The 18,627-nt window shown below is 42.3% G+C and overlaps 1 protein-coding gene across 3 annotated transcripts in view; it reads right to left on the reverse strand.

The window, feature by feature from the left end:
• Window positions 1-18,627, reverse strand: part of NKAIN3 (sodium/potassium transporting ATPase interacting 3) — a 214,273-nt gene that overhangs the window by 93,344 nt on the left and 102,302 nt on the right. For all 3 annotated transcript variants that reach the window (XR_014159606.1, XM_081874835.1, XM_081874836.1), the window contains exon 3: window positions 12,055-12,135. Coding sequence is in view for 2 of the 3 variants with exons in the window: in XM_081874835.1 (XP_081730961.1) it covers window positions 12,055-12,135 (81 nt within the window). In the remaining variant the exon portion in view is untranslated. The remainder of the gene's footprint in view (window positions 1-12,054; window positions 12,136-18,627) is intronic.

Consider the following 18,627-nt stretch of genomic DNA (forward strand, 5'->3'; position numbering starts at 1 on the left):
GGGTGCCATGAAGAGCCTGCTGCGGCAAGGTGGTACATGGCTTCAGCCGGGGCTCTAAGGAGCTGGGCATCCCCACAGGTGAGGGCGGTGGAGGCCGAGGCGGCCGCTCACAGCCTTTTCCTGGAGGGAGGGAGGGAGCCGGGCCAGGCCTCCCTCCCTCCGGGTGGCGGGTTTCAGTTTCGTTCCACCCACCAAACGCCTCGCCTCAGGCTGCTACTGCTGCAACAGCAGAGGCAGCGGAGGGGTGCGCGCTCTGCCCCTGGCGGTGCTTGGTGGGCGGCCAAACTCTATAATTTAACAGCAAAAGTTGTCTTATATGCCCAGTCGCCTAATACGCCGGAACATATGGTAGTTTGAGGGAATCTCATTATTGCTTCAGTACTCTCCAAAATGTACTGGGTCATGCTCTAATTTGGACCTTTTAAGTGACAGATTACAATCCTAGAAGTACACTAGATTAGAGAGTAACTCCTACTGAATTGACGATTGCAATCAGTGACTGCTTAAACACCTTTCAGGGGGAAAGAGACATCCTACAACAAAATAGGATTAAGGATAGAATACCCTGAACACAGTGTCAGAAGCGAACACGTAGAAATGCACTAAAACGATGGGCAAATAGACCCTGTGTTATCTTCAAGAAGAGACCCCATCACTTTCTACTGAGCTATTTATTTATGGTGTGTCAACGTATGGTTCAAAGCCTCCTAAAGCAGTCTTCTGGCTTAAGATGCTTTCTGCGTCTTCCCCTTTAGTCTACAGTTGACATGTGGGGTCAAAAGACATCAAGGTTGCAATTCTAAGCATATTTCAACTGTTTTCCTTCCTTCCATATTCTTTCCGCTTGTGTAAATTCCCCCCCCCCCCTTCCTTGCCAGCTCCTCTCCTTGTGTGGGTGTGTGGGATATTGATTTTATTATTGCATTTTGTATTTTGTGTTTTTATGTTGTAAACCGCCCTGTGATCTTCGGGTGAAGGGCAGTATATAAATTTAATATTTATTTAAGTAGACTCCTACTCTGTCGTTGTTGTTAGAATTTATATACCGCCCTATACCCAGCGGTGTCAGGGCGGTTCACAGAAAGAATAAAATCAAAATATAAAACCACAAAATACATAATCAAAATAAAAACAAACCCCCCTCCAAAAAACCCCCCAGATTTTAAAAGGGCATAGGATGTCAATCAAATCAACCAAAGGCCTAGTTAAATGGAACATTTCCCCCTGGTGCCTAAAGGTGTATAATGAAGGCGCCAGACGAACATCCCTGGGAAGAGCATTCCACAGACACGCAGCCACTACAGAAAAGACCTGTTCTCACGTTGCCACCCTCCAACCTCTCGAGGAGGAGGCACACAAAGAAGGGCCTCAGAAGATGATCTCAGGGTCCAGGTAGGTTCATATGGAAAGAGGCACAATACCTTGAGGTATTGTGGTCCTGAGCTGTTTAAGGTTTTATAGGTCAAAACCATCACTGTGAATTGAGCCTAGAAGCTAACTGGTAGCCAGTGCAGTCGGACCAGGATCAGTGTAATATGCTCAAACCGTGAGCAACCTGGCTGCTGAATTCTGCACTAGCTGAAGTTTCCAAACCGTCTTCAGATGCAGCCCTACGTATAACGCATTGCAGTAATCTAACCTTGAGGTGACCAGAGCATAGACAACAGTAGTTAGGCTGTCCCTGTCCAGATAGGGGCGTAGCTGGGCCACCAGCCGAAGCTGATGGAAGGCACTCTGGGCCACTGAGGCCACCTGAGCCTCAAGAGACAGCAAAGGATACAGGAGTACCCCCAAGCTATGAACCTGCTCCTTCAGAGGAAGTGTAACCCCATCAAGAGCAGGCAACCTCCCACTTATCCTGTCTAGGGAACCATCCACTAACAGCGCCTCAGTCTTATCTGGATTGAATTTCAGTTTGTTGGCTCTCATCCAGTCCATTACCTGCAGATGTAAAGGAGGAATAGAGCTGAGCGTCATCAGCATACTGCTGACAACATACTCCAGACCTCCCGATAACCCCACCCAGCTGTTTCATGTAGATGTTAAACAACGTAGGGGATAGGATTGAGCCCTGCAGAACCCCACATTGAAGGTAACATGGGGCTGAAAAGCAACACCATCTGGGAATGACCATCCAAGTAGGACTGGAAACACCGCAAAGTGGTGCCACCCACCCCTAGTTCTGACACTTGCTCCAGAAGGATACCATGGTTAATGGTATCGAAAACCAATGAGAGGTCAAGGAGAATTTACAGGGAAGTTTCCCTTGTCTCCCTCTTGACATAGGTCATCATACAGGGCAACTAAAGCAGTTTCTGTGCCAAAACTGGGCCTAAAGGCCAATTGAAATTGATCCAGAAAATCAGTTTCTTTCAACAGTGCCTGGATCTGGTCTACGATCATTCGCTCCAGAACCTTGCTCAGGAAAGGGAGATTAGCAACTGGCCGGTAGTTAGTTAGGTTTTCCGAATTCTTAAGGAGTGGTTTTACCACTGCCTCCTTCGAACAGGCAGGGACCACCCCCTCTCATAAAGAGGCATTGGTCACCTGCCTGGTCCAGTCAGCTGTTCCCTCCTTGCTGGTTTTCATCAGCCAAGAGGGGCAAGGGTCTAGAGCGCAAGTGGTTGCCCTAACTGATCCGAGCACCTTGTCCACATCCTTGAGCCTTACCAACTGAAACTCATCCAACACAACTGTAGCTTACAGTTAGGGTTGTTGGAGAATTCTGTTTGAAACAGGAGTGGCAGCGACATTGTCGTACGCACAAAGATGGAAAGATACAGCCCTACCTACTATGGAGGAATGCTTGATAAAATTATTAGACTTAGCTGAGATGGAAAAGTTAACATGCTTAATCAGAGAAAAATCTTTTTGACATTTATTAAGGATTGGAAACTTCTTATGGACTTTTTGCGTGAAAGAGAAAATGAACTTGTAATATGTGGATCTAAAGATTGAAAAAATATTGGCTTATAGAAAATAGGATAGTTGGCTGTCAAAGAGTGAACAAGTTACTATATTTAGCTGACAGATGGAGAATCAGAAGTCTTTTCATCTTCCTTTTCTCCCTCGCTCCTTTTTCTTTTTTTACTTTTCTCCTCTTTCCTCAATTTTGAAAGTATTTCTTTTATTCAGGTGCATTATAAAAATATATTTTGTATTGGATATAAACTTTTGTATATCTTGTGGTTTCCAGCAACTAGTATTTAGAAAGCATACTGCTGCTGACTGAGGAAGCAGAGCATATCCATCAGGGACAGTAGTTATTAAATGATTATGTGAATAATTGCACAATTAATCAGATTTGTTTCTGGCATAGTGGACAGTGAGATGGGGGGGGGGGAGCTGTAATTTGATACACACCTAGTTCAACACATGGTGATAACAGAAAAACCTGAAAACAGGATGGAACCTTGCCATGTAGCAGGGAAAAGCCAGCTACCATAATTCCTATTTGAAGTTGCAGCACTTTCTCCAAGTTTAGTAAAAATCAATGGTGTGGCAAAATTCACTGGGCAAAATCAGTGGCAACTTGTGAGCTTGTCGTTTTCATTCTAAAGAAAGAGCTATGTAGTCTTAGTCTATATTTCCTTTGGGCAGATCACTGCAAATGTGTGTGCTGAAACTTGATCTGGGAGGAGTTCTGTGCATGTACTTGGCCACTTTCAATCTGACATGCTGGAGAACTTGGCATGGACTTGCTGTCCTTTACTACCACATGCTGAGCTGGTTATAAGAGGCCCTTAGCCCTGCAGTTATCAGAACGAGTTGACGTATGGCTGCTTGGTAATACAATCTTTTAAAAAAGGAGGGTATTAACGTTTCATAAAATAGGATAGCAACTGCCAAGCCAATGAAATGAGCTCTCAGCTGTTAGGCATGATTGTCACTTAAATATATCCTTTTTAAGGCACACGATAAGCATCTAATAGCATATCACTCCAGACGAGAGTAGTGGCAATTTCTTTGCTGTTACTTATATATGGCTTTCCCCCTTGCTTCTGACAGGAAGGAATGTGCTATTACATTCCTGTACGTCGGATTATTATCATTTTTGTGAACATATAAAATATCTTAAGTAACATTTATTTCACACCATATGCTGAGTCTTACCATGGTTCTATTTTAACAATAAAAGACAGTGTAAAGATGTTAAAGAAGGCATTAAAACAGAGGTGGGAAAACTCAGGCTTGGGGGTCAAATGCAGCCTCCCCCAGCCCTCTGGCCCTCCCCCTGCTCCCGGGACTCTTCCCAGGCCACCCCCACCCCACCCCCTGGTTCTGGTTCACACCCTTATTCCTGGAAAATAAAATATTGCTCAAAGGGATTGTACAATAAAGGAATTTCCTTAGGGGATTTCCAGATAAAAAGAGAAATGGCAACAACAAACATTTGGGATCATCAAAGGTAGTGTTAAAGCAATGTTTATCCAATGAGGCATAGTAGCAGAACGTTAGGCATTTTCACTCTGGATTTGGGTGCAAACAGCATGGTTGCAGAAGGAAGATGTTACAAGGGGACAAAAATACAAAGTGTGTGTATTTTTCAATCCTGAAAAAAAGCAATGTACAGCCTATAAGACTTTTTAATTTTAATACGGTATAAATGGCGGGGTGGGGTGGGGAAAACAGACGAGGGACAAGCAAATGATGGAGCAAAGCTATGACAGAGAAAGGTTGGTCATGTGCTCAACCTCTAAAAGTCACAGGCAGAAAAACTGGATCATTTTCAAAGACTAGATGTTAACCAGCAGGGGCAGACTTTGGTCTTTCAAATTTCAGAGGTGCCCTGTGCAAGCCCAAAATTTGGCACCCCCTTAGTTCTTGCCTTCTGCTTAATTCACTATGTCATAGTTGCAATGCCCTGTGATGCCCTGTAGGTGTGGTGCTCAGTGTGGCAGAACAGTCACGCTGCCTTAAATCCACCTCTGCAACCAGGAGATTTCTAGCTTAGAGTCTCCAGTGTCCACAAATCCCCACTGAAAGCTCCACTTCCAATATGCCATCCCTTTCCATCATGAAGCAGGAGTCCCGAGTCAATTGAGGAGGCAAATTCTGCCTAGCCCTCAGACAACATTTCCCACTATCTGCTTATCTATATTTCATCCCTACATGGAACACACCCACGCCCATTTTTGTTGAATATAAATCCTGCAGAAATAAATTCTTATTGATATTTTTTTTTTAAAAAAAAAAGATGCTATGGCACAATGATGACCAAATATCACACTAAGAGGAAAGCAAGTTGCTACATGTACAGAAATGATGTATTTTGCCTTTTTCTGTTTCTTTTGTTGTATTTTCTCACCCTTTTCTTCAGGTTATTTTTTTATCGTTTCTGAACTTTAGTGAACATGTGACCCTGTGAACAAAAAGACTGAAAACTGAGGACCACCAACGGAAAAAGAAAAAAGAGATACCGTAGCTCAAGCTTCTCTGAAGGTCACATGCATGGAAACTCTGTCTCACATTCCAGCAGTGGGGCAGGCTGTACTTTTTCAGGTTTTAGGGACATGCATTCTGCATGTGTTAGACAGCACTCTCAGCAGCTACTACTTTAAAACTTTTGGGACACTGAAAGCAACTTTTGGACCTGAATCCTGGCTCCAAGACAGACATAGAGGCAAATGTGATTTACTATGGCTCTCTAGCTTGCATAAAGCTGCTAAATGTTAATTTATCCAAACCCAAAACTCATGAGCAGTTGCTTACCAAGTGCCAATAGCAGTTTAACACCACATCTTTCACGCAGTGAGAATTCTGAATCTCTAAAATGTGAATATCTTTAGGCTTACATATCCAAGCATTAAAAGAACCACTTTGGTTTGAATTGCAGTCATCAAAAATCCTTGATTCAGAAGTCATAGTGAGGTAATAAAACATGACATTACATAAGATGGCCTGATAAATCAAGGATGCTGTACATACTGCAGTGGAGAAAGAAATACACTGAAAGGGCTTGTATTCTATATAGCATCAATGAAGTTAGTTGGACTTGACACAAGTTCAAAAAGGGTTCTACGGACGCAGGAGCATTCAGCTGGCTATCTAAGTAAACTTTATAACAGCAGAGAGACAGACACGTTTTACTGTATTGGTTTCTTAGATTTCAGAAAAATGCTCTTCTTATCAGGTAAGAATCTCATGATCCTGCCAACAAGTATCTTTCATCCTCCAGAAGCTGGAGCTCACTTTGATGTGCAAAGTGTCAACCGCAGGGGTGTGTGGGTGTGGGTGTATTCACCTTTTGGGGGCCCACTTCTGTATTATTGCTTTTTCCAACTGAATAAGAGGCACTTATTGGCAAGAGAGTGTTACATCTGGGAAAACAGGGTCAGTTAGGATCCTGGATGCAACACAGTGACAGGTGCTGGCTGGAGCATTTTCTCTCACTCACAAGGAGAGCTGTTGCCCCAGCAGAGTACAGAAGCTTTTTGATGGCTGGTTCTGCAGGGACCCACCCCTAGCAGGAACCATCAATCTCAGAGGGTCATGGTCTATATCTCCAGCCATTGCATTCTATACCATAGGGATAATGAAGCATGTATTCAGTGGCTATGTACATGCCATACATTGCCATGATTCTCTGATGTTCCGCAAAGAATCATGGAAGCTGTAGTTTATCCCTTACAGGGCTGCAATTCCAAGCATCCTTACACCAGCAGACTTCATTCTGTTTGCACATACCCCACTTAATACTATATTGAATTCCACCAGTAATTTTTATCTACTTCACTCTTATATGCCTACAATATTTACCATGAAATTTAAGAAAAAGAGTTTCAACACTTAGAAATGAAATGCAGTAGGTGGCTGGCCCGTGCCATTCCAGATTTTGTCGGACTCAACTACCATTGGTCCCAATAAGCAGGGCCAATAGTCAGGCATGATGGGAGTTGTCTTGCAACATCTGGAAAGCCAAAGGTATATAAACCTGTTGACATTGAACTGTGATTTCCTAGAAATTGCATGACTCAAGCTTAAAATTAAATTGGATGATTCAACTTTTACTTACTTTAATTTTAAGTTGAAGGAATTCTGTGCATTCCAAATGGACCTGATTTTGCCATAACCTCAAGTTACTGCTATGTGTATTTTGTGCTGTGTAATAAACAGTTCCTTCAAACAAACAAAAAACACATTGCCTGGTGACAGAATGTGGAGTGATCTATGTGAAACAAGTCAACACGAAACCCAGAATTTAGTTTGGAAACTAATCTGGCTACAGAAATCATTGTAAAGCTTGTTGTATATGATCCCATTTAAAGAATCATTATCGAGACTAGTGTCTTTACATATAAAGCAACTAGAAAGGTGCTGCATGAGTTTAAGTGGAGTTGATTTTTGATAACCTAAAAATAAATTAATCCTGAGCATTATTTCTAGAAAGACAGGTTGAGATAAAAGCAGTATATATTGTTGTGGTGCCAGCTGTCTGAAACACTTACTATCAAACTTCTGGCATATCCTTAGAACAGTGTTGATATTTAAGAAATATGTTATTGTACTTAGGAGATGTAAAATGTCAGTGCTGTAGCATATACCGCCACATCACATGAATGCCAAAAGAGACCACATGCAATTTCCTTTGAAAATGCAAATCTGCATACACACATACTTCAACTTCTGCGCTTGGCTTTTAACAAGCAAAAAAAAATAAAACTGAAGCTCAGCTTAAAAAAAAATTTAAAAATCCACTAAACTTTATATGCTCTCTCCAACTCCAGATCTCTCTTAACAGCTTTTCAGAATGACAGTTTAAATCAAGAAAATGTCACACATTGTATAGTAACAGCCCTAATCTTTCCTGTAAATTGCTGCTTGTGGTTTTCAAAAACATAGGAAATTGCTGGCAATTGACAATGTGTCGCACAAGGATAACTTGACTTTTGCACATTTAAACAAAACAGTCTTAAATTATTCATGCATATCATTCAACACTTAGGCAATTCTCAGAATCATTGATTTCAGAAACCTTAAGCCTTCCTTTTATACTAGACTCTCTTCTCCTTCTGCACTAAATAAATAAAAGAAATTCAAAACATTTCAGGGCTCACTCATCATATTTACGTGGTCAATTTTACAACAACCCTAACAATTATAAGAGAGCACAATAAGGGAGGTTTTGTTTAAGTGCCAACCTCAAATGGGAGAAGAGTCTCAAGAAGCAAGCATTTTACAAGTGGGTTTCCACCTGAATTTTAAAGAATACAAAAACCAAAGGCATCTATTGTAGTATCCAACAAAGGCCATTCATCTCATTTTAAATAGGGTTTGAATAGGAGCTGCAGATAATTGTATCACACATATTTTCTTTATCTTAGCTGTAAGATATATCTGCAAAATGTGCACTCTCCTTCCTTGGAAGTTTTTGAGCAGAGGCTAAATCTGACATGTACGCTTTAGCTGAGATTCCTGCACTGCAGGGGGTTATACTAGATGACCCCTGGGGTCCCTTCCAAATCTACAATTCTATGATTATATAGTACAAAAGTATTTAGGATTGGCTGAAATATGTTTTGGACAGCACTAGACAGCAAGGAAGTAAGGCAGAACTGCATTCAAAAGCAACACCCCTGCTTTGAGTTCTCCCTCTGCTGGCATGGGTACCCACAGAGATTTTTCCCAGGAGGTGGGGTGGTAAAAACTGTGAAAGGGTAACTAGCACAAGAAAACAGGTCTATCCTTTCTGGTCAACCTGGTAAAAGACTGGTGATGGGGCATGAACATACCTGGCCTCTGGGAAACTTTCATCCCAGGTCTACCTCTCAGTTGATTCTCAATAGGTAGAACTGCTAAGAGAGGCAGATTTAGGGTAGCGTGACTGGTTCCACCATACTGCATGTCAAGCCTAGGGAGCACTGCAAGGTGCCACAACTATGATGTAAGTGAATTGAGCAGAATGGAAGGTGACAGGTGGGGTGGCACCAGTGGTGGAGTGTGTGTGGGGGGGGGGTACAAGGGTGGTTGCCCAGAGTGCAAAATTGTTTGGGGCACAAAACGTCAACACTTGGTGCTGCCTCGATACAGCTGTACACTTCCATTGCTGGGTTTCATTGAAAATGGCTTCTCCATGAGAGCCAGGAAATGACCTCTCCATACGATGGAAGGACTCCTCTTTTCTTATCTCTGTGGCTGCAATCTCCTGGGTGACACAGACACTGTTAGGCAGTTGAATGTGCATGCATATTTCCCTCCCACCATCCCTCACCTCCACACAGCCCTGGGCACTGGCAACCCATGTTAAATTTTGGCCTTCTGAAGACCGAAGTCCACCCTTGCTACTATCCATCTACAGATAGATCCTGAATCCAGGTAATGTTTTTCTATCCACCATCGAAACCCTCAGTTCTTTCCCTTGCAGTTGCAGAATGGGATACTGTGGTATAATAAAAGAAAATGAATTTCCTACTTAAAACAATATTGCTGTTTTATGATCCTGTTTTTATGCAATTCTATGAAACCACTGTAAATGTCACCTGGGAAAATACAAAACTATTTTTGGCACCATCTGGAAAGGCTTTCTAATTAAGTCGTCAGGAATGCAGTTGTATAAGTGAAGCATACCTACAAAAAGTTATTCTGAAGCTTGCAGGGAGTGAAGAAAGACTTTGAGGGACTCTTGTTCCATAGCATAGGCAACCAGTTGAGCCATAGGCTGGATGCACCTCATGTGGCCTCACCATCTCGCTCACAGCAGCCCCTCCTGAGTTAGCCTCTCCACTAGTTAGATATTTTCTAATGCCTAACTGTAGCGTGAGGTTGCTTTAAGGAGGGTGGGGTCGCTGCTGGGACAGGAAAGGTTAAGCATCCACATGCTGTGTGCAGTGATTGCATGTGGGGAGGGGAGATATGCTGGGGGTGGAGGTGCAATGTGTGTGGGTTTGCGTGTGGTATAGCACGCCCATTCTTGTTTTGACCTCACTCACCACTAGCTCAGCAGCATCATAGTCTGCAACACTGAAACAGATGCAAGCTGGCATCTCTGATAGTAAGCCTGGTTGAGAATGGAGGCAATGATTGAGATTGGAGGAAATGAGGTGACTTTCGGCTTCTGAAACTCAAGCATCTCTTTCCATCACCGCACTTGGTCCTGCATTGTCTGGTTATACAGTATATACTTCTAGCTCAGTCACTGGTTTAGCCTCACCAGTCTGTTTTGTTTGAAATAATAGTAAAAACATAACCTCACCTCTTCCCAAACTCATTAACTATCAGTGAATAGCAGAGCATTACAAAGCTTTGTTTAAAAAAAACCTAGCATGCTGGTCTGTTCGTGTTCCACTGAGGAGCCTACAGGGCAAGGCAGCAAGGGAGGTCGGCTACTGCAGCACCATGGACAGTTCCTCGTGAGCCACTTGCTCTACCTAGATCAGAACTGTAGAGGCCTTTTGAGACATGCACATATTAACACCTTTCCCACTTTGAAGTTTTCATACCTTCTTGCCAAACTACAGATTGAACTCTGACAACTTCTGAAAACAGAACTCTGGTTGTACATGCACGGAACAAGCATAAAATCTCCCCTCAACATTGGATCTTGCCTAAAAAGTTTATATTTTCAATACAAACCAAAAATCATGCAAAATTGTCTGAAACAGAAAAGGGTGAATATAATAAAGAACATCAGAAAGAAAGGCTAACTCAGATATCTTGGAGACTTTTGCTCCAAAATGAAATTTATAATCAAAACTGTGGTGTAATAAAAGAAAATGAAGGTTCACTCTGAAAGTCTACCTTGAAAAAAAAAACACAGACTAAAAACAAAAAACAAAAAACGCTGTAGAAAAAATGATCAGACTAACAATAAACCTTCAGGACCAGAAATACAAATACACCAAAACAACACCTGGATATTATTTAGGTATGATGATTAAAATAGTCAGAAAACCCAGAATGAACTTTATTACCATGAAATACTATAGGACTTGTGGGGTCTATGATGTAGCTGAAAGATTAGGAGAAACCACATGAGCAGAAGAAAAGAAACAGAGGACCCACCAGGTCAGCTGACATTGTGTGTGTAAGAAACTTGCATAGATATTTTAATGCTTTAGACACTGATTAGAACAAGTTCTTCTCTGTTACTATGCCATGTACTTGCCGATTTCATTAAATATATACACATTTACTTTTTTATTAGAATTCTTCTGTGCCAAAGGTTCATTCACACTCACCCTGCCCACCCACTCCCATGCTACTGAATAGGTGACAGAATAATTCTTGGGATTTATATTAACATTTCCTTTTCAGTTTGTTTATTATTAACTTAAAAATACTACTGTATTTCCTTTATTGGGCATTCTCAGAGGCCTATTCAAACTACTGAGCTGATGGGAGATGGTTTGGATTTTGTAAAAAAAGCTTTGGGGTGGGGTCCCTGTACCCCGAGCAGTTACACATTCTGAAAGTAAAAGATACTGCTGTTAACTCTCCAGGAAACCAAAATAACATGTAGGCTCTCATCTGTGATTTTTATTTAATATTGTGAAATAGAAATAGAATTATAGTCATGAAATAGCATTAGGCTGTTTTTGCATAATGGTGCTCCAAACAGCTGTTGGTACTTGTTTTCATGCTGTTATGCGTTAAAATGCTACACTATTTAAAATGTTACTTATATATTTAAAACATTTTTAGCCCACTCTTATTTGCAAAATGCAATTCCAGAGCGACCAATAACCAGTGCTATTTTTCTAGAAAAAAAAGGTGCCAGAACTCACAATGAACACCTCTCTTATAATACAATGGCACCCACCTGAGAGGTGCCAGAACTGAGTTCCCTTGAATTCCAGCAGAAAAGAAAGCCCTGTTAGTAACTAATATGTTTCCCGTGGCCAGCTGTACTCAGTGATCACCCTCTACAAGAAAAAATAGGTGAGGCAGCCCAAACATTTACTATAACAGACAGACTGGCAAATGATCAGCAAAGCAACCCAATGATGTCTGATGGTTTTGTTTTGTTTTTTTAAAAAAGAATATTCCTTCTGTAATGTTATTATCAAAACATCATTGTCCTATCCTCCCCAAAACCAGGATTTACATGGAACCTACCTTAGAAAGCCCACCTACTTCCAAATAGAAGCAGATAATGAAAACATTCCATGTGACCCAGATAGCAGTCCATACCGAGTACTAGGGTGGAGAAAAAGAGAAAAAGAGAAGATGAAAACACTGTACACAAGGTATAGATCAATAATATAAAAAGATCAATAGGTACAGCACTTCTGGGAACCATGAGCAGGAGATTTCTCTTGGCAGAAAGCCCCTAGAACTGTAGCCAATTGCAAATCCAATATTCTTTCCTTCTGCAATGAAACACAAGGAAAAGCTAGATTTATTATTTATGGTGCTAGATTAACCTATTGACACCAGTAAATTCCAAAACATTGAGTGATTTACAGTTTTTGTATTCTACCTTTTCCTCTTCACAATGTATCTATACATAGAAATGCACTGAAATAATCGCAATACAGTCAAACCTCAGATCCCGAATGCCTCCGTTTTAGAATGTTTCGGCTCCCGAAAGCCGAAAACCCGGAAGTAGATGCTCCAGTTTTCGAACATTTTTCAGAAGCCGAACATCCGACGTGGCTTCCGCTTGAGTGCAGGAAGCTCCTGTAACCAATTGGAAGCCACATCTCAGTTGTCAAACATTTTGGAAGCCGAATGGGCTTCTGGAAAGGGTTATGTTTGACAACCAAGGTTTGATTGTATAGCCTTATTCTGCTAAATGGCCTGAAAAGTTGGGAATCAGTGCTGGGATAAATTTTGCTAAAGAATTGCTAGCATTAGATTACACTAACTTCAAATCACATGGAGAACATATGTGCAGATATAAAAGTGCAAATAAAAAAAGGGGGGGAGCCTGAATTTTGGTTGGTTGTATCTTTTATATCCTACCATATCATGAGTGTTTATTATAGCAAGGCACACACACATGCATCCATACATATATGCCTGAAGGCTGGAGGGAGGAAGTTACAGGTGAAAAAAATGCTTGGTAGAAGTGAGGGATGCTACACTTGGAACCACAGAAACTATCATTGGAAAACACAGGCTGCACTTAGATATCGAAAAGTGCTTTTGATCTTATTTTGTGCTGGTTTGCAAAATTCAAAGTTAATTTGCAGGACAGAAAGCATTGTCAATGGAAAATCTTTGTTGACTAATAGGAATGGTTTGGTGCAAACAATCCAAATGTACTAGTTCAGAAGCAGTGAAGCAAGGTCGAAAAAACATCCAAATGCATAATATAATGAAATCATAGCTTCATGGTGCTCAGTGATCACATCCTCTGCACATTCAAGTGAAGCTGTGAACCAAATCAACATAAAGTTGGGGACTCTACCCCTCCCCCAAAGCATAGCGACTCTGTGTGCATTTAGGAATCTGTTCACAAGCCAGTTGAAAGCACAATGGCTTGAGCTTGCAGCCAAGAGGTGCAATCCCACTCCACCCTCCACATGTGATGATAGACATTTAAAAAGTAGCAAGTACCTTGTTAAAAGGTAAAGGGACCCCTGACCATTAGGTCCAGTCACGGATGACTCTGGGATTGCGGCGCTCATCTCACTTTATTGGCCGAGGGAGCCAGCGTACAGCTTCTGGGTCATGTGGCCAGCATGACTAATTTGCTTCTGGCGAACCAGAGCAGCGCACGGAAACACCATTTAACTTCCCGCTGGAGCAGTACTTATTTATCTACTTGCACTTCGTGCTTTTGAGCTGCTAGATTGGCAGGAAATCAGAAATATCTGATAGGAAATCAAGAACTCATATAGTAGGACTATGCCAATTGTAGACTATGCAGGGAGCACCAGAGTGTGTGGAATTCTGTGGAGTGGCTGATAAGAAATCTATCCAGTCACACTGTCATTGTAGCTGTTCAATCAGTCGTTGCCTTCAGATCAGATCAAAACTTTATTAGCAAAGCCAACAGGCCACAGCTATACAAGAATTAAAAATAAAAATAAGAATAAAAAGAAGAAAAGAGCAGGCAAAAGGAGGTCCGTCAGATGAACAAGTCTGTCACTCAGATGGTGGCCCTCAATTTCACAGCTCTCTCGATGTACCTCGCGACCTTCTCTGTTATCTGACTATCCGTATCAGATAAGAGAAAATACAGTGTAATGTCTGGTGAGCGGCCGGGGTTGGAGAGAATGAGTGGAGTAATAATCTCATTCCTTAGGTCTTTGTAAATGGGGCAGGATAGGAGGACGTGGGACACTGTTTCCGTGTTACCATCTCCACATGGGCAGAGACGTTTTTCAAATGGAGTCTTTTGATAACGACCTTCGAGTACGGCAGAAGGAAGAACATCCCATCTAGCCAATGTAAAGGCACGTCTGTATTTTGGGATGGTTAATTTAAACAGATATGAAGCTGGGGAGTCAAAATGAGAAGGGGGAGAGTAGGTATACCATGGGCACAGTTTCTTTAAGATAGTCAGGTTGTTTTGCCGTTCAATGTCTTTCAGGCGCTGGCCTATTAGACTCTTTGCTTTAATGAGGCCCATTGATAGTAGGGACTGTGAATGCAAACCGCATGTAAGGAGTTTTTGATGCACAGTTTTGAACCACTTGCTTTTGTGAGGGTCTTGCATTACTAGAGGCAGTAGACCAGGTGGATTTAGATTAAGACGAAGCCAATAGTTGAATGTTCTTTGCCAGGTCTGAGTTTCTACAGATGGAAGGCAGGCCTCGAGTCGTAATGCTGCGTTTGGAACACAGGTGGGGACGCAGAATATCTGCCTTAGGAATTTAGACTGAACAGTTTCAAGACTGGAGCAGTGGTTCCCCGTCCAGATTTGTGCCCCATACAGTAACTGCGCCAGAGGTTTTGCTTGAAAAACTTCAAGGGCTGCTGGGATGTATCTGCCCCCCTTTGTGTAAAAGAAGCGGGACAGCATCTTAATACTTTGAGCTGCTTTTTCTTTGGCACATTTTTGATGGACATCCCAGGACCCAGTCGACTGGAAAACGATGCCCAGATATTTGAAGGCTTTAACCTGTTCAATTGTCTGGTTATCCATCCTCCAGCTGTACTGTCTGTGTTTCCTTGCAAAAACCATAATTTTGGTTTTCTGATAGTTTATTGCCAGTTGCTCTCTCCTGCAGTATGCTGAAAGTTCACCTATGAGCCTATTTAAGCCTATTCTTGTTCGAGATAGGAGTATCGCATCATCAGCATACAAAAGTACTGATATTGATTTGTCAGCCAGTTTGGGGGCGTGGAAGTCCGGAGATGACAAACAGTTAACCATATCATTGATGTAAAAGTTGAATAGAACTGGGGCCAGGATGCAACCTTGCTTGACCCCCTTGCTGACAGGAACTGGTCCTATAAGATGGCCATTTAACGAAGTTCTTACATGCAGCACCGTGTCTTTATATAAACAGCTGATCAGAAATAATAGTCTTTTGTCTATACTTGATGTGCTCAATTTATCCCAGAGTCTTGCACGTGGAATTGAATCGAAAGCAGCCTTTAGATCGATAAAGGCTGCATATAGCACCCCACGGGTTTTTTTGGCATATTTGTCAATTAAATAGGCTAGGGTGAAGCAATGGTCTATGGTGGATCTGCCTTGTCTGAAACCCGCTTGCTCTTCCGCTAGAATAGCTTCAGTTTCCAGCCAGCTAGTTAGCTTAATATAAAGATGTTTGGCATATAGTTTGCTGGGTATAGGCAGAAGGCTGATTGGTCTATAGCTCGCCGGGTCTGGCATAGGTCCTTTTTTATAGATTGGAATAACTATTGCCTCAGTCCAACCATCTGGGAGTAAACCCGTTGAGTCGATCCAAGAGAATAAAGACGCCAGCAGGGGGGCCCACCAGCCAATGTTGGACTTCAGAAGTTCGGCAGGGATGTAATCATTCCCTGGGGCCTTGTTGTTCTTTAATTGTGCGATTAAGTTCTCAACTTCCTTTACAGTTACTGGTGGCCAATGAGGTAGGTCCTCCAATTGAATGCATAGTTTGTAATGTTGGGCTTCCTGGTCATAGAACAGAGATTGAAAATGGTGCAACCACTCCATTGGTTCCACTGTACAGATGGAATTAGTACGCTCCTGATCCAGTAGACCAGATATGGTTCGCCAAAAGCAAGTAGTATCTTTCTCGTGTGATGCCTTAACCAAACTGTGCCATGCGGCTCTTTCAGCTTCCAGTTTCTTTCTCCTTAGTAATTGTTTGTAAGACCGTCTCAGATAAATATAAGCATTAAGTAGGGGAGCAGTCCCTAATTTCCTATATCTCTGGTAGGCTGTTCTCATTTGTCTCCTTGTTTGCCTGCACTCCAGGTCGAACCAGCTAGCTCCGTCCTTTGCCCTCTTTGTAGCGGCGCTTTGTATCACTGTTGTTAAATGGGGTTTCAATCTTTCCGAAAGTAATTTAAAGCGTTCCATAATCGCATCTACTGAATTGCCTGACACAATAGCGGAGCGAATAAGCTTTAACTCCACTGACTGAAGAAGGAGGGTTAGATTTTCATTCAGTATTGGGGACCATTTGAGTCTTTTGGGAGCAGGTATACCCAAATTTACAGAAGGTATATATTGTGGCTCGGCAATAGAATAGTCAAAAGGCCGACCTGCAAGCTCTAAAATTAGAGGTAGGTGATCACTCAGAGTATTGTGGCCCACTTGAAACTTCCTTACAAGGCTGTGAGCAAATCTTGAGATTAGAATATAATCTATAACGCTTCCCCCAGCCTTGGAAAAATGGGTATATTCCCCGGGGCGATCCCCCTCTATGTTGCCGTTTAATATCAGCAGTTCCCTCCGTCTGGCAGCCTGCACTAAGCAGAGACCTGAAAAATTACTTCTGCTATCTTTGGACAGTCGTGTCGCACCAATATCCGTCTGTTCTTCAGGGTCCATAAATAGGTTGAAGTGAGTGTATAGACTATTGTCATCTGTTCCTATACGAGCGTTAAAGTCTCCACACACAATAGTCAGGGCAGACGGGTAAGTAGATTCGAGAGGCTCTAAAAACGCCTCTAGCTCAGCCCATGTAGCCTTGGCCACGGGATTTTTTTGGCCTGGGGGAATATAGACATTGACCAGCAGAAGAGTAGTTCTCTTGAAGCTAAGTAGAGCGGCTGTTGCTAAAGAATTGCAGCTGGGTAGGGCTGTTAGAGAATGCGCCAGCTCCGTGGAAATGAAGCAAGCTAGGCCACCACTAGATCTGCCGCCCCTTAGAGATGGAGAGGCAGGCAGGTAGTGGCAGTTATACCCATTGAGAAATATAGGGTCATTCTGCCATGTCTCCTGAAAGAAGATGATGTCAAATTGCTTAAGGTAGCACAAAAATTGTTGGTTGTTTTTCTTGGCGTGCCAACCCGCGATATTCCAAGACAGCACTTTTAGGCCCCGGGCCCTTCGGGGAGCTGGGTCTATGTCACCACGTCCAGCAATTCTTTGGTGTCTAAAAAAACACACCCATTGGCTCTTTTCGAGGATGACTGCTTGGAGAGAGTGTAGTGATCCTCTCTTCTTGGTGATTTGGGGCTAGATTTTGGAGTTGGGGGGGAAGCTAATTCGTTCGGAGACAATTTAAGATAGCTGTGCCAGGAGCTTTGAGATTTCACACCTTGATTTGGTCTTACTTTATTGTACATCACAGGGGGCTCAGATTGTAATTCCACGTCTACACATTTAAAGGTGCCTCCCACTGTCTTCTTATCCACTAGACATTTGGGAGATATGGGCTGCACATGCGGGTCCTTCATTGTCTCACCTTGGTCATCCTTTTTTTCTAGTCTGCTTCGAAGTAAATCAAGTCTTTTCAGGATCTCAGTTTGAGCTGGAGAATGCAGTGACCAGAATCGCTTTATCAGCGAGAGTTCTTCCTCCAAAACGGAGTCCTCACTATCACACGTGCGAGGCCAGACGCCAGTTGGATGTGGAGCTTCCTTTTTTTCATTTGGTACTGTTTGATGGAGATGATCCTGCTGGAACTTATGCTTTCTATTTTGATGGTTTTGGTGGTTGGTTTTTTCCCTTTTATGAGCTTCCATTCCTATGCCCTTGGGCCCCATCAGAGAGGTTAAAGGTGCTCTATTTTCAAATATTCTTAATAGGACTATTCTTTCTTTTTTGAATAGGTTTTTAGCTCTAAAAATAAGGCTGGCCAGATTATGATCTAAAAAGGTAATCAATGCTCGTACCGAGCAATCATCTTGATGTAGATACTCTATAGCGGCTATGTCGGATGCTTTTACTACCCCCGGTAAAATGCCACTTATAATGGACAAAAAGTGGTCTATACGGTCCGACCCTGCATAAAATCTAGGCGGTTTAGGGTAATTAGCAAAGACAAGCTTTTGTGGGATTAGGACTAAACTCCATTCTCTTTTGGGACACAACATCTGTCGAGCTTGAGAGGAGTGGTTCCCCTCAATAGTTTGGGTCGCCAGCTCACCTCTGTCTACAGATTCTGTGCTGGCCATAAGAGGACTCTGGGGCGGTATAATTGTAGCTGGATTAGTTCCTTTGTCCCAGCTCGGTGTTAATTCTTCAAAACTTGGTTTAGATTCTTTTATAGGTGTATCTACTTTACGTGTCTCTTTGATGGCACTCGAGTTGGATTTGTTTGTTCCACTTGTAGAAAGGGATGGAAGAAG

Source organism: Podarcis erhardii (assembly GCF_964252035.2).
Source record: "Podarcis erhardii genome assembly, chromosome: 8".
Taxonomy (NCBI): domain Eukaryota; kingdom Metazoa; phylum Chordata; class Lepidosauria; order Squamata; family Lacertidae; genus Podarcis; species Podarcis erhardii.